The 16,189-nt window shown below is 41.8% G+C and overlaps 1 protein-coding gene across 4 annotated transcripts in view; it reads left to right on the top strand.

The window, feature by feature from the left end:
• The window catches only part of EDAR (ectodysplasin A receptor), a 69,085-nt gene that overhangs the window by 25,490 nt on the left and 27,406 nt on the right, over positions 1 to 16,189 (top strand). For all 4 annotated transcript variants that reach the window (XM_015849640.3, XM_032441979.2, XM_085552170.1 and 1 more), the window contains exon 2: positions 15,831 to 15,899. In XM_015849640.3, coding sequence (XP_015705126.1) covers positions 15,849 to 15,899 — 51 coding nt within the window. In that variant the 5' untranslated portion in view covers positions 15,831 to 15,848. The remainder of the gene's footprint in view (positions 1 to 15,830; positions 15,900 to 16,189) is intronic.

Below are 16,189 nucleotides of genomic sequence, written 5' to 3'. Positions count from 1 at the left end.
ACACCTGAAAGACACTCCAATCTATTTTTAATGCGTTATCTTCTGAAGAAGCTTAAAACAAACAAACAAACAAACATAAAAAGCTAAAAACAGGTATTTTCACATTCAACCTCTTTGGGGCTTGATGGCCTTGGAACTTGAAGAATGGGATACTTTAGAGCTTCACCATCTGCAGAAACTCACTTAGAAATTTCATTCTCTGGATGCCCTGCTTTTCCACTTAGTAGGGATCACAGAGTTAATAACAGGGCAGTTTTAAGGTTAGTATCATATTAAAGCTTTGTACATTTCTTCTGTGCTATTGGTCTTCAAAGTACAGAGAAACTGTATCTGCAGAAGCAGTCACCGCTTTTTACAAACTCTCCACAATGAAAGCCTTCTTTTGGTCTTCCATGGTGAAAAAAATGCAGCACTAAGTCATCGCAGTCATACTCCAAAGAGTCAAAACGAAGCTTTACTGTAGCATCTTTCATGCTCTGTGCACTATATATTACTCTGATTTCCTTTTCTGCTTCAGAATGGCAGCTAAAAACACAAGTAGTCAGTCCCATTTCTAGAATCTCCTTCTGCAAGCTCCTTCAGGAGTTAATAACCTAACTGTAATATTTGATCAAAGACCAGTGATTATCTGCAGTGTATTCTTCCTGAAGTTAATAGATTTGTGTTGGTTTATTATAAAGAAATTATGTTGTGGGCTTCACAATAATGTTGTAGTAACTTGAAAGCAGCCAAAAGAGCACAACAAATCTGGTTAAAGGGAAGGCATGACCTATGAAGAGAGGCTGTGGACACTGGGCTGTCCAAGGACCTGGGAATTGATGGCAGGATGCAACAGAATGGCACAAAGCTGCACCAGGTCATACTGGGCATTCAGAAATATGTATTTACCATGAGAAAGGTCAAAAACTGGGACAGCCTTCCTAGAGAGGTGGTTGATGCCCTTTGCCCATCAGTGTTCAAGAGGCATTTTGATTATGACCTTCTTAAAACATGCCTTAGCTGGTCAGTTGTGAAGCGGTCAGGCAGCTGGACTCAATGAAAGGAGGCCTCATGGAGGTCTATGTCTCCTCACAAGTGGAGCAGAGAGGCAGCACTGATCTCTGCTCTCTAATGACAGTGATGGGGCCTGAGGGAACAGCATCAGGGGAGAGTCAGCTTGGGGGTTAGGAAAAGGTTCTTCACCAGAGGGTGGTGAGCATGGAACAGGCTGCCCAGGTGGTCATGACCTGAATCTGCCAGAGTTCAAGGAGCATTTGGACACTGCTCTCAGACACAGGGTTTGAATTTAGATGGACTTGTGTAGAAACAGGAGTTGGACTCATTGATCCTTGTGAGTCCCATCCAACTTGGAATATTCTATGATTCTATAATATTTGAATGTCTCTTCCAGTCAAACAGTTCTGTTCTATTCTATTCCAAAATAAAGATTGTCTATGAAGGCCTCGTGCCTTAGTTTGAGCTCAGTGTTGGCCATCAGGTGATGTACACAAAACATAGAGAGATCAATGGATAGAGGAGAGAGATTTTTTTTGCTATATTTCAAACAGATCTGTTTTTACCAGCCCTCACAACTGGATTCTTTCTTGGCCACGCAAGCGTGTTTGCCCATAATACATTCAGTCCTCAAAAAGAGGCATTAGGATCTGAGGATGAAAGCAGATTTTTGTAGTGGAAATATTGCAAAGATGTTCTGCCAGAAAAATCTTTTTTAGCAACTTGAGCATCCAACTCAAAATAGCAGCTCATGATGTAGTCTTTGCTTTCATCCAGCACCACAGTGAAAAGCTTGAAGCTGGCATGGCTCAGCAGTCTGCAGGAGATACGATGACAGCTTTCTGAGGGTACAGATTGCTTTTGTTCTCCAGATGAAAACACTTATGATGTTAGTCTCAACATCCCCTTCACCAGCCTGGCAAAGCAAGGAGCATGGAGAATGGGAACATGTTGCTATGGCATCACTGGCAAACAAATTTGGTAGAGTTTACTCCAGTAGAATGAAAAACCCAGAGCAGAGTTTAGGCACAGATTTGGGCAATACAAAAGGAATGTGTTTGCTGATGCGTAAGTAGTAGCATTTTAAAACTGTTATGTCTCATACAAATGCAAGATATTTTCTCACATTTTGGTTGAAATACCAACACGGATCTTAGAGAAGAAGGCAGAAGAACAAGTTAAAACCCACACCAGCCTCAAACATGCAGTGGCGTAACAAATGAGAGTTCTCTCATCTCATCCCTACCTGTCTGCCAACTCTTTATTCTCATCACAGCTTAATCCTGGGATGTGTAGAAAAGACTATATAAACTCTTCAATGAAATGCTCTATTCAGAATGGTCGAGGTCTTCATTAAAATACTGTGTTCAGTTTTAGACATTCATCTCAAGAAAGATTGGGACAAGTTGGACAAAATCCAGGTAGAAGCAACAACAATCAGTACTCTAAAAATGTCAGCCTAATAACGTGAGATTGAATGAATCTGGATTGCTTTGCATAAAGGTACAACCAATCTGAGACATGATACCAGACTCAAATATGCAGATTATTGCAGAGCAGAAGAAAATAAGTTGTTCTTCATGTATGTGGTGGGCAAGGTGAATTGCAGCATCTTTAAGTGAATGAAGAGAGGTGTAGATTAGACATTAAGAGGAGCTGCCTTATACCAAGAATGACATAGTACTGGAATAAATGACCACGGAAAAATGGTGGAATCTCTGTTGCTGGAGGATTCCAAGACCTGGTTAGATACATGTTTGTCAGGGTGGTGGAGACTGACTTTGTCTTAGCGTGAAACAGAAGGGCAGATGAGAGAACTTTCAGTGGTCCTGTCTGGTCCTTTCTCTTTTGATGACTGAATTATTTGATAACAAATCTAAAATAAACACAGATAAACACAGAACTCAGACCCCTTCCCCCCCCCCCCCCCCCCCCTTTTTTTTTTCTTTTGACAAGTTGCATTTTACTGTACTGATATATATAGAATTACTTAACAGATATTATTTTTTTTTTGTAAAATCTAATGCCTTTATGGTGTTCTGCTTTTGATACACCGTGTCTTAGAGGTTTATTTTTAATGAAATTACAGTTGAGAAGAGGCAAAAATCTTGTTTAACTGGGCTAGTTTAATATATTTTATCATTATAATGTTACCCCACCATCAAAATTACCTCTTTAAAAATAAGGGGATAAAGCAGAAAAAAAACATCCATGCTGGCCTAGCAAAAGGATTTTTTTTCTGTTCAAATACTTGGCCACAATCTAGGAAGCTGTCAGATGTGAAAGAAATGAAACAGAGAGAGAATGAAGCTTTTTCCATGTTTAGTAATAAAATGTATGAAGGCATAGCATGGAGATGCAACAACCCAAAATAGTAAGTATCCATGATCCAAATTTTCCAGTAAAGGTCTGTATGAACTGAAGAAATGTTTGCAATATTATCTAAATTCAGGCAAGTTTAATTTGAGGAGAACAATCAGCCTCTTGTCACTGCAATTATGGTAAGTTCTTAAAGGCCAAAAAAGTAACTACTTGAACTTTCAGACGTAAAGTTTTCTTCTTCTTTCTTATCACCCTGATGACCAGGAATGATTCAACAACAAAATATTTTTATTCCTCCTAGAATTATCTCAGTTTGTTTTCACCACTGCTTTTCACTTCTCTTCTGACAGCAAATGTAATGAAGTGACCTAGCTCCATCCAGACAGTGTTTCTCTTATTTCTGTGACCTACTGCACTGCTTTCCAGCAGCCCACGTCCCCTGTCCATAGACTGATGCATCCAACTCTGCCTCCTATCCTCTGGTGGCCATACTAGACTTCATTAGTTGTGTAAGACCTAGCTGGGCCATTTCTTTGAGGGCTCTTTCATCTTCCTTCTCCTGCTTCGGAAGTCGTTTCCTTATAAAGCCCAGGTGCGTTCATCCAACCTGTGGCAAGGTAAAGCTCTGTTCTTGGCTGCAAGCCTCGTGGAGAAAACCATCTGTTGCATGTCCAGCCCTGAAAAAATAAGAAACCAAACCAAAACAAAAACCCACAAAGCACAGTGAGAACCTCCTCTTCCACAAACTCAAAAATCCAAGGACTGATGAGTGAGCACAAATTTCCAGCAAGTTCTGCCTCTTCCTAGCCTGAAGAGATTCTAAGTAGCTCCACCATTTCTGCTCAGCTCTTCTCCAGAACCTACTTGAATGTACCTAGTCAGGGACAAGAAGTAGCTCAAACCATTAGGAAGGGTTAAAGTGCTGGCAAATGTACCCAATGTGTACTTCACATTTTTCCACAACCTGAAAAACAAGAGTGTGTGTCTTCTCTCAGAAGGTACAATTGAGGCCCTGCAATAATGCTGTGAAGGCCCCACCACGAGCCGTGGGCAATCCCAGTCAGTCTGTCAGAGCAGGCTTTTCTCAGCTGAACAGTTTTCCTACAGGTACAGCTCAGAGCTTCTTTTAGAAAGGCACGCAAGCATAAAACCTGCCCAAGCTCTTCCTTCACTGGTGTTTCCCCTACAGCATTTGCTCTGTGTGCATGTGTGCATCTCTCAACTACTCAGCTCCTGACTTCAGGCTGGAGTATCTGTATTTCTTCCTTCAGGATGGCATGTAACCAGGGTTTTGTTCATCTAGCTCTTCCCTTTAATACTTGTCACCATCCCAGAGAGGCTGGCACTGCGTTGCAGAGTTTTACCAGAAGCAGGAGCTGCCACAGGGCAGACATCACTGCTCTCTGTGGAGCAATCTTCTCACGTGCCTTCAAGTAGAGACTTGAACATCATCACAAGGATGGTTTAAGACTCATCCTCTTCCCCATCCTGCCCCTCTGCACAGCATGGCTTCACTTCTGCTTCCCAAAGCCTTTGTGGTTTGCTCACAGGAGACTGGCATTGCCTCCAACCCTAGAGGCCCTGTGCCATTTTCAAGAGTTACATAACCCAGGTTCTACACAGCAGCCATCTCCCAGCTGGCTGAGAGATGGTGATGATTAGCAAGTGGAACCCCACCAAAGGGGAACAACAACCTGTGCTTGTCTCTGCTGCCTTCCAGTTACACCAGATTCCCCTCTCCTGTTTGTAGCCTCGTGCCCTGCTCTGGCCCAGGCTTCTCGCTCTGGATGCATGCCTGTCATGCCTGCCTCCCTTCAGCTCCATGCCCAGACTTTTGCTCTGATTCCTGCTTTAATCCAGCATCAACTCACCCTCCGGTCTTCATTTCTGTTCTAACCAGGAGGCAGGAGCTGTGTCCCACCCAAGCCTTGGTATATAGGCGTGGTATCACCTTGTGGGGTTTAACATTTAGGCGGTGCTAAGAATAATTAAAGGCCAAATGGATTCCTCCCACACCTTGGCTGCCCGGGGAAAGCGGGGATACGCGCACGTTACCTTCACAATGCTGCGTGCGGGGTCCTGACACTGCGCGGCTCCTGTTTTCATGTCATTCCAAGCTGCCTTTAAGTGATGCAGGTCTGCAGTGCATAGACAGGACCTTTGCCATGTTAAAATGCCTTCGAGCAGCAACCACCCATGTTGGCAGGCTATTAAGTTTCTGTAGAATTTTGTCAAGTCTCCAGATGAACATCAAACCATCCCAAATCTCCCGAGGGGCTAAGAATTAAAAAGAAAAAAAAAAAAGAAAAAAAAAGAAAAAAAACCTGACTTCACATATCATTATTCCCTGCAGCTTTGTAGCTAATTTAGAATCTGTTGATCCTGGTGCCAATAAATAGTTTATCTTTAAACTCGCTCTGTACTTTCAGACTTGGTTTCATTCTCAGGTTTAGTGTTGATTGCTTAGCTAACAATCCAGTGATCTAACAGCACGTATAAGAAGAGATATTCACTGTAGGGATCTTTTCGTGTGTATTTGTTCCATTAAGCGAAACTTCACATAATAGCTGAACATTCCTCTAGGAAAACCTGCCTTCTGGGAAGCAAACGGTGCTTCCCAGCGTTAATATATGTGCTAATGTGCTGCCCCCCAGTGGAGTCGAGGTCTGGTTTGGGAAATAGAGCTCTGCAAACCTTCACTTGTAGCATACATAAAGAAAACACTCATATGGGAAATATGAAATCACAACATTAACTTAACCACTGGAGGGACAGTGTTAAATCTGTTCAGACGTGTTTTATGGGGAGGATAGTTTGCATGCAACTTAAATTTGCATTTGACACTTTGCATTTAAGAGTTTCTGAGGGAAACTGTAGGAAGTTCTCATTTTTAAAGGACAGTCAAATCCAAAATGTCTCAAGACTGACCAGATGTTACATGTAATATTGAGGCAGCTGGAAGGAGCTGTGTTTATTTGCTACGTCCCTTGTCATCTGGTAGGAAAATGTGTTACCTGCTGGTTTGTACCAGGACAGATCATTCCAAGATTTATTTGAGCATATTTGGTATTTCTGGGAATAACTTTAAACTTTTTTTTTGTTTGTTTGTTTTCTTTTTTCTTTTTTTTTTTTTCCCTCTCATTGGATCTTTCTCTTCTAGACATCATAGGACTGACACTGCTTCCCAGATTTCCTTTTCCTGTCCTTGTCTCATTTTTCCTATATACTATAAAATCTACAATCCGGTTCAAAGTTACATTCACACTCTTAGCTTACACAAAGGCTCTTCCATCAAACAGCAGCTTCAGATGAATCTAAATTTAAAAAGATGCACATAACTATAAATCTAGGTTGCAGAACTCAAGATTGCAAGGCCATGATGTTCACCGTTGCTTGAATTCTATTTGAATATTATCTTCTTCATTTTTCCCATAGTGTTCTGCCATGTTTCCCCCATATCACCTCTGCATCAGGATAGGGTAATACTTTTAAAACCACATCTTCATGTTTTCTTGAGATCATGTCACTGGAATGGGATGAGGAAATAAATGCACATACGAGTGATAAAAATCTCTGTTTCTCCTCGGAGCATAGAGGAGTTGTACCACCGCATAACTTCCCAGTCAGTCTTTGCCAGCATACATTTTCACCTTTCAGCTCCTCTCCTCCAACATGACACCTCTCACAGCCACTGCATATGTAGGCCGGTGAGACCCGCAGTCATTCATCCTTCTCATGCCCTGCTGCCTTGTGGTTTGCCTCATATGCTTTCAGCAGTGAGGCTTGCAAGGGGGATGTTATTTATACAAAACTTTTGGATGATAGTACCTTAATGCTGAGGATATTCTTCCCTTCCCAGCTACTTTTGGGGTCAATAGCTCAAGAGTTTTGTTAGTGTTTCTTGCAAAATAAATACAACTATGTCTTTTGTTAAATCGTAAAAGAATTAGAGACTTCATTTAGATGCACAATACAATGTGATCTTGCTAGGTTAAACCAGGCTCCTATGTTATCCTTGACAGGAAGCTTTAATTTCTAAATGGATGCTGGTGCCATAGGCAATGTGGACTTCAATAAAGCATTGTGACATTGTCCACCGTATCAAAAATGAGCAAGCACAGAACTATAGGTCATGTCAGGGAAGGATTTACTGAACTGAAAGCTCCTGCCTACTTTCCAAAATATGTAAGAAGTTGCAAACTTCAATGAAAATTTGCTGAGCGTACCAAGCTGGAAGGTAATATTCCAATTAAAGTACACAGGGTACAGTTGCAAGGTTGTTCTTCCTTGGGAAGGAGGTCGTGTATTTAGTCTCATGAGCTTGTATTTTCCGTAGCACAGCTGTTAGTGGTGTCAAGAAGTTTGCAGTATGTGTGTGTGCACTGGCTTTGGTGGATTGAGGGGGAGCAGGTATGTAGAGAGAAGTGATCCCTTTCTTTAGACTGGCTGATGTATTTAGTATCTGGGTACATCAAACAGATCTCAGACCAAACTCCTTCAGCAGGTCCAAAAGAAGCACTGTAAGCCATACTAACTGCAAGATGGAAGCAGGGACTCTCAGATCAACCTTATTATGCTAATCAGTCCCACCACATGAGAGAAAACAGTGTTTAACACCTGTGGAGTTGGGGGTATGTTAACTGGGAAGGCAGTGACATCCTGTAAGCTCCTGCAGGGCAGGGGGAGAAAAGGGGGGAAAAACAACCAAAAAAAAGGTCATTAACACCTGTGATGTATTTTTAAATACACTATTACATTTCTGGTATTTTGTAATTAACCCAAGTTAATTGCAGGCTCTTGGATGCACATTTCCAGCCCAGAGGACAACCAGTTTTTAAAACCAGCTTGCTCCCTTGAAAGGCTCAGCTTGACATAGCTTAGTAACAGGTTTATCAGATAAGGTACCACTAGGCTTAACATGGTTCTTAATTAGGAATGTAAACACCTTCATTTAAAAATAAAAATGAGGGTCTCAGAGAATTTGTGAAGAGATTTTATGACTATCAAGTCAATAGAGAAAGTACTGCAGCGAAGGAAGCCATTTTCTCATCTTCACTTTCTAACTGTGCCTCTGTGAAGCAGAAAGGTTTGTCTCCATCAGGCCTTCATCTGATCTGAGGGGCAGCCAGCATTTGGAGAGTGTGTGGGTGTAAAATAGAAGTCTTTGTGTACTCATATATGCCTGTAAGCATGCAGTTTATGTGGGCATGAGTGTGGAGTGGGCTGTGACTTGGGCTGCAGTTAAGACATGGTGGTGTTCCCTCCTTGGGTAGACCCACTGGTGGGCGCAGCCAGCAGCCTCAGCAGGCCTCAGCTCATAACTGCCCACAGACACTGGGCTTTGGCTGCTCCAGCACGTTCCTCCCTGCTGCCTTGCACTGGGAGCCACGTTCTTGCCTTGAGGCTGCATCCTCTCTTTGTCCCCACAGGTGGGACCCACACCCATGAGCTGAGTGGATGGATGAAGCTCACAGGGGCAGCTCTTTGAGCACCACCCAGAGCAATGCCCCCAGCCACCATGCCCTTCAGGCACTTTGTGGCCTTACTGCTTGTGTGGGCCCTTTTCTCATCTAAGAGCTCCCCCAGGCCTGCTCCCTTTCCCTGCTTTTCCCAATGACAATGGTGGCCCAGGAAGCTTGGGATATAACTCTGAATTTATATGCGGCCAGCCTTTAGTCTGCAAGAGCAATAAATCCCCTTCAAACACAGTTATGTAAAAAGGAGAATAATCAAAAAATAATGCTTGTTGGCAGCAAATATATCCCTTTGTCTGCGAAATGGAAGCCTGTTGAAAACAAGAGGCTCCAGTGTTGCTTAATGCACTTGCAAGGGCAAGAAGTTGGTGGCTAGGACCATGCTGGTGACATCCTTTTGCGTGTGGTAACCTGTTCCTGGGAGGCTCACCCTTTGAAGAGCCCACTGCTGCTATTCCACATCCATCTGGGATGCAGCAGTTCAGATGTTTTCATGCAAACCATGGAAAATAAAAACAACTGTGGTTTGAGCTCTCTTAACAGTTTTTCTGGCTTTTAGCTAAGAAATGCAAATGTACTGCAGAGCTAGGAACAGACATGATTTATTGATGGTCACTATAGGGTTTCTGTGCTATTTACGTTTTCTGTGAATTCCACTGATGGTCACTGTAGGTTTTCAACTCAATTTATTCCAGTAAAGTGTTTCTAAATTTCTCCACCTCTATACTGTCAATCAACAGTTATAGTCTGTAAAGGATATCTGTTTCTTCTAAAAACTCTAAAACTTATCTGCTTTTTAAATACCATCAGGCTTGAAAGTGCTCAGCAGCTCACAGGATTGGACCCTGAAGAACAGAAGCAAAGATCCTTGTTGATCTTTATAATGCAAGCCAAAGCTCAGACTGCTCTCATTATGTTATCTGTCATCTAGAAAGTGTAAAGCCCTATAAAAAGGAAAAGATGTTAGAAAAACAATCATCATTGCTTCGGTGGTTTGTATTTTCCTAATAGCCTGCTGATTTTCTGCTCCAAATGGGAGGTTGCACATGTCTTAGGAATTAAGGAGAGCTTCTGAATCTAAAGTTCAGCTCACCCCTGGAAGTGCAGTACTAAAAGTGAGCATTCTGTTCCTCAGACAAAGCCAAGTCCTGTAAGAAGCACAACCTGATGCGGCCCTGGTTTTACACAGCAGAGTATGAGTGCAGTTCCTTGTTAATTCTTGCACTGGGGTTGTTTGATCAAGAATCCTGATATGCTTACTTACAGTTCATCTAGGTCTGTCCTGTGTCTTTTCCTGTGGAAAACTCCAGTGCCCTCTGGCAGCTGTGAGCTAGTTTGAGTCCCTGAGGCAACTCTCCCCCTGCCCACTGCTGGTCTTTTGTACAAGATGGCCCACCAAATCCAACTGAGCAAGGAAGTGAGCAAGCTGGGAAGAATGTGCTGTAACACTTCCTGGCAGGCATTAGAAGGGGCTCAAAATAAAAGAGAAGTCTTTATGAAAGCCTTCTTCGAAACACTTTGGTTTGGGGAAGGTTGAAAGGAAGCCTCTCCTGCTGGGGAAAATCCTCATGGGGGCTGGTCAAAAGAAGTCAAGATTTTTTCCTCTACTGCAGACATGAGGGTGCTGGGTATTTTATTTTTGTTTTTATTTTTTATTTTTGGTAATTGTGTGTTAGAACAAATCCCAGATTATTATTATTTTTTTTTAATTATAGAAAACAAAAGAGATCACATGACTTAGCCTAAGGGTCAAGGCAGCCTTTTGACATGGGGAAAGTGCACATCTCTGCTCACGTTTTTGCCTTCATGGCCATTTTTGTGCACGAAATAGCACTGATAGGAGAGCTGCAGTAGCTGCCTATGCATCCAGAAATTTTAAGGACCTTATCCTTGCTCTGTCACTTCCCCACCAAGACGCCAGACTTCCTAGAAGTAGCACCTCTGAAGTGGGCTGGGGATGCTTGCACCTAATTGGTGCCCCCATTTCCACAAGTAGACAAGCTGCGTATAAAAAACATGTAAGGGGAGGCCTTTATTTCTTTCTCTCTTTTGTGTTTGTTGTTTTTTTTTTTCCTGTGTCATATCTTTTATTCTTTTGTTTTTCTTCCTGAAAACATTTTCAGAAAGCTGATGACCTGCCTACACGAGAACCAACATGTATGTATGTGTAAGATGAGAAAACAGCTTTGGGTACAGACTTCCAGATGTAGTTTCCAGATAAGCCAGTCTGTGAGGAGACAGATAGCTCTTTATTAGTCTTAATAGCCCCCACATCTTCAGCATGCATTGTCCCCATTGGCAAATTAAGGAATCTCTGATGTCCCCTGTAGTCAACACAACTCCCACAGGAAAATGTCTTGTTGCTATGCCCAAGGAGTTAATTATTTTTCTGATGGAGGTACCAGATCACAGAGGCAATTAAAGAGGTATGTGTAGCTTGAGCTCTTGTAGCTTCTTTTTGATGTTTCAGGTAAAAGGAAGGACAGAGTTGTATCTTTCTCTGAGGTAATTCTTAAGGTGTATTTATAAGGTCAAAGTGATATAAAGTAGATACTGGAAAGTGCGTAGTTCATCTTATCCTGCAGATGCATTATTGTTCTGTGCACTGTTTTTGTTGTTTTTTTCTGGAGCTCACAATAATACAAACTGTAACCAAGACTACACAATAGCTTTCTTCATAGTCTCTGTGTTTTCATTTGCTTATAGTTTTCTAAGTTTATTCTCTCTCCAAGCTCGCACTGCCATCATTGTCATTCAGTGATGTGTTCCGAGATGCCTCTTTCTCTCCGAAAGGAAAATTCAAACCACATCTTTGTTTTTGCGAGGCCGGAGCCAAACTGAACTCTGCTGCTGAACTCTGAAACTGATGAGGCCCTGCAGTGAGGATTATATGCTTATCTCAGCTAAGAAGGATTTAGCAGCATCGGAGCAGACAAAGATTATCTACCACGCACATGTGAGAAACTGTGATAATCTGCAAGAAGGTGGTTCACGAGGTTCCTCTCGTAAACCTTGGGAACTCAAACAGGCACTGAATTTTTTGATGGCACCTGTGAAGTTCATAATGATCTACCCTCCTTTTCTTTATACAAAACTTCCTCTCTCGTTTTCCTGCCCAGAATATGTCTGTATGTGTACAGAAATATCAAAATGGCAAAGCTCTCTGTTGTGCCTTTATTCTTGTGAAGTCAAGATTTGCATCCTTGAAGTGTATCTACATTAGTGATGAAATTAAAGAAATACAGAAACACCAAAAACCCATTCTCTGCAGCATAAATCACAGATTTCTGTACCTTGATCCATGGGCTTTTTCTCCTTTTTTTCACTAGTTTCTTTTTAAACAGACAAACAAAAAATCTTAATGACAGGAAATCAGTTTTTATGCTATGTTAATACAGAAGCCACAGAACTAAAATAACAGTTAAGGCCATTTATTGAAAGCTATTTAGCTTAGACCACCAACTACAGTAACCTCACTGTTTGCGTATTCTACTTATTCACTCCATTTGCTCATGGATACTGTAAACATAGTGGCAGTACTATCTAATTATCTAAGTAAATTAAATTCAAAGGCTGACTACAGCGAATACTGGTTTTTTTTTTTGCCTTCAGACAGAATGAACCAAGCATTTTCTGCCTGGGGACATATGTATATATTTATCTATTTATGTGTACCTGCCGGTCCATGGTAAGATGCCGCAAAGACTGTACAGAAGGACCTTTCATCTGGGAAGAGAAATACTTGAGTGACAGGGACCCAGGCATCTCTTTTCCTATTCCCCCAGGCCAAACCTGTCCCTCACAGTCTCCTGGAGAGAAGCTGAGACAGCGAGTCTCTAGCACCTCTTACTGTGGTTGCCACTGGCAAAATAGTCTTCCTTTTCCTGTCAGCCTCTGTGCGTATTTCTAACAGTTATTAACGAATATGCCCTGAAAGGCAAATATGGCTGTAATTAGCAACCCCCTCTAGTCAAGCTGAGACTTGCTGTGTTGCACACCTGATCCGCAGAGACCCAAGCCTGTGTTTTATACCTCCTCTCCAGACACCCGCTTGTCCTCAGCCAAGGCACAAGTCAGGGTGTATGAAGGGCTCACTGGCTGAGCTGTTGGAAATCCCATATTGCTTAGGAGCTATTGTGTAATCCCTCCAAAAATACACTTCCAGCTCCTTTCTGTTGATCACTGCTTGCCATTCTACGGGACCGTCATTTCTGTTAGTTGAAAAAGGCAGGCTGACATCACTCCATGCTGGTTAATTCTTGATTTTTATAATGAAGTGTTCTTCAGCTGATGATAATTCTTCCACTGATGTATTGCTGCACCTGATATTTACATGCACTTGAAGAAGGACTGAATTTGTAGGAAAAAAACAGCATAAAGCTTTCCCAAAAATCATGTGTGGTGGAGGGCCAGAAAGGTTGTGCAAAATGATTTCTTTTCAACGGTACATGTTTTAATCTGGATTTCCTACACATGCTTCAGTACCTACAATGAAGAATCATAGGATCATAGAATCACAAGGTAGGAAAGGATCTACAAGATCATCTAGTCCAACCATCCTCCCATTACCATTGCTACCACAAGCCACTAAACCATCTCTCATAGCTCCTTATCCAGACGCCTCTTGAACACTGCCAGGGATGGTGACTCCACCACCTCCCTGGGCAGCCATTCCAGTGCCTGACCACTCTCTGAGGGAAAAAAAGTTTTTCCAAGGAGGGGCCAAGCCCCTCCTCATCACAACCTCCCTTCAGGAAGTTGTAGAGTGCAGTGAGGTCTCCCCTGAGCCTCCTCTTCTCCAGGCTAAACAATCCCAGCTCCCTGAGCCACTCCTAAGACTTGTGCTCCAGACCCCTCACTAGTTTTGTTACCCTTCTCTGGACTCGTTCCAAGGCCTCAATGTCTTTCTTGTAGTGAGGGAGGAGCTACCTACATCCCTACTGCCAGAAACCTCCTACATCTGCTTTTCCCCACTCCTGTGCACTATGAAAATGAAGTACGCATTAATAAAAAACAACATGCATACTCACAGATTAGAAAGTAACACCACTTTAAGGCAGCATATTTGAATATGCGGGTGAATAATTAAATTTAACATTTTGTTTTCCAATATGGGGAAAGAAATCTCCCCTCGTATTCTTACCTGGCCATATTCAGCACTTTGAATTGTTCTGTTTTTTTACAGATAAAAACTATTTGCCATATGTTTGACGTATTGCTGTGTATAATAGAATGCAAGGAAAAAAATGCATGTTTACACACAAAACGCACCCCCACATGTATATTTATATAGAAAGAGAAAAATATTGTATGTATGTATGTATGTATAACTTGACACTTTCAACATTTTGTGTAAATAAATACCAAATGGATGGAGAATATTGTACTGTACATTAATGGGCTAGACTTCTTCATTTCCATTTTTCAAATCTGGCTATGATTGCATATAAGTACCTGAAACAGTAAACATCTGGGTGCCTCGAAAGCCAGTGAAGCATGTTTTTGCTGTAAAACAAGTTTTTAGTGTGACGTTGAATATTCAGACTTCCCTAGTGAAAATTTGGGTCCATATCCAATTTATAATAAATGTGATGACTTCGCAATGCCACTGTGGAAACAGCCTTGATAATATTCATAGCTGAAGTTGAACAAGCTGTTTTATAATTAGGATTCAGTTTAACAGACATATGTGTGAAGATTATGTCCCTGGAACTTTTCCAAGTAACTATACTGTCATAGCCAAAGCCTTTGTCCAACTTAAGTGTTTGACAGTTCATGCAATGGCATGACTGTTTTCCATCTCTCACCTCCAGATTTAGGACAATTTATCTCTGATTCTCTTTTGTTTCTAGGTTTCAAAGTGCAATTTCCTGCAGAAAAAAATATACTCATAACTCAGTTTGTCCACCCACCCATCCAGTTACCTGTCTCAGCTAGCCCAATTGCTAGAAGGAACATATAAAGCAAGTTTCCAGCTTGATGCTGGCATGATACAACTTTACTTAATCCATTTAGTGTTTAAAAGTGTAAACGTTAGTGACTATCTTGAACACTGAAGTGCTGCTCTAACATAGATCGTATGCTTAAGTGTGGCACAAAGCAGTAATAGTACTCTTCTTAGAGCCTAAAACCTTGCAGAATCTGAGACCGGGAAAATTTAAAGAGCAGCTCATATCTATAAGGACTAAAGTGCTGCAAACGTTTGCAATTTGAAGCTGTAAAATCCCTAAGGCAAAGTATGCACTCTAACAATACCATTTAATATGTTGTATCATACAAAACAATTTGTGCCTCTTTTTCCTGTCGAATTTTATCCCTTAGAATGAAATCCAGTACATGAATATGTAACATTAGCTCTTATTCAAAGTTATTCATAGAACTGAATTTGAAGAAATGAAATAAATTAGCACGTGTGTTTACAAGAGATCACAGCCTTTATTTTTCTCCAGCCATTGTAATAGCACTTAAAATACAGAGTTTAGCTTCCTCCTTGAGTTTAACCTCTTATATCAACAACCTGCTTATCAGGAATGAACCATAACCAAGGCTTGCTGCTGAAGGCAGCCCTGGTGTAACATCTGCTTGTGATGATGGCCATCATTTCACTCCTTGGCTCTCCTTTTTGATGCTTCATCTGGACCTTTCCTAGACAAACTTGAGCTAGTGGTCTCAAGGACACAAGCCAGGGTTATCTACTGCCCCCCTAGTCCTCTTTTATTTAGTGGTCAGGATGCAGCTCTCGGTTCCTCCACAGGAGGATTTCTCATTAAGCCCAAGAAGTGCCAGAATTCAGGGCACACTCTTCATCTCTGACCGATTTGCAAGACCAGGCTGCTTCATGCTTTCTCAGAAAGGCAGATGCACAGTGCGTGTGGGAGCGCACGTGCACATCTCACCCCTTTTTCTTTAGATCTGTGTATAACTCTGGGCATTGCTCCCATATAATCCGTGTTTTGATGATGAGTCCTACTGTTCTTATTTTGGCAACATATGCCCATATTTAATACTATTCATAAACAATCATCAATTCTATCTTTTTAGGTAAAATATCAAGAGAACATGGCTCACCTGGGTGAACGTAAATGGACTCACGTGTTCCCTTTTCTGGTGGTAGGTATCTACATGCTTGTAGGTATTTCCAGTGCATGGAGATAATGGAGGCCATTTGAGTCTTTGCAAGCATCTATGAATTGCCAAGTCACATCTACAGGTGACTGAGCACTGGACTTTGAAACAATAATTGGTTTCCAGTCTAAGCAGCTCCCAAGCATCTCTTTCAGTGCTGCCTAGATTGGAACATCTGTCTAAATGTCTATTTCCCAATGTGGGAGAGGTCACTGAGGAGGAGGGTGGAGGAGAAGGAGCTAAAATGGAGCAGAAGTACAAAGGACATCTGCTCT

Source organism: Coturnix japonica, chromosome 1 (genome assembly GCF_054131305.1).
Source record: "Coturnix japonica strain WE chromosome 1, WE-NBRP24, whole genome shotgun sequence".
NCBI classification, from domain to species: Eukaryota; Metazoa; Chordata; class Aves; order Galliformes; family Phasianidae; genus Coturnix; species Coturnix japonica.
This window is presented reverse-complemented; position numbering and strand designations above follow the sequence as displayed.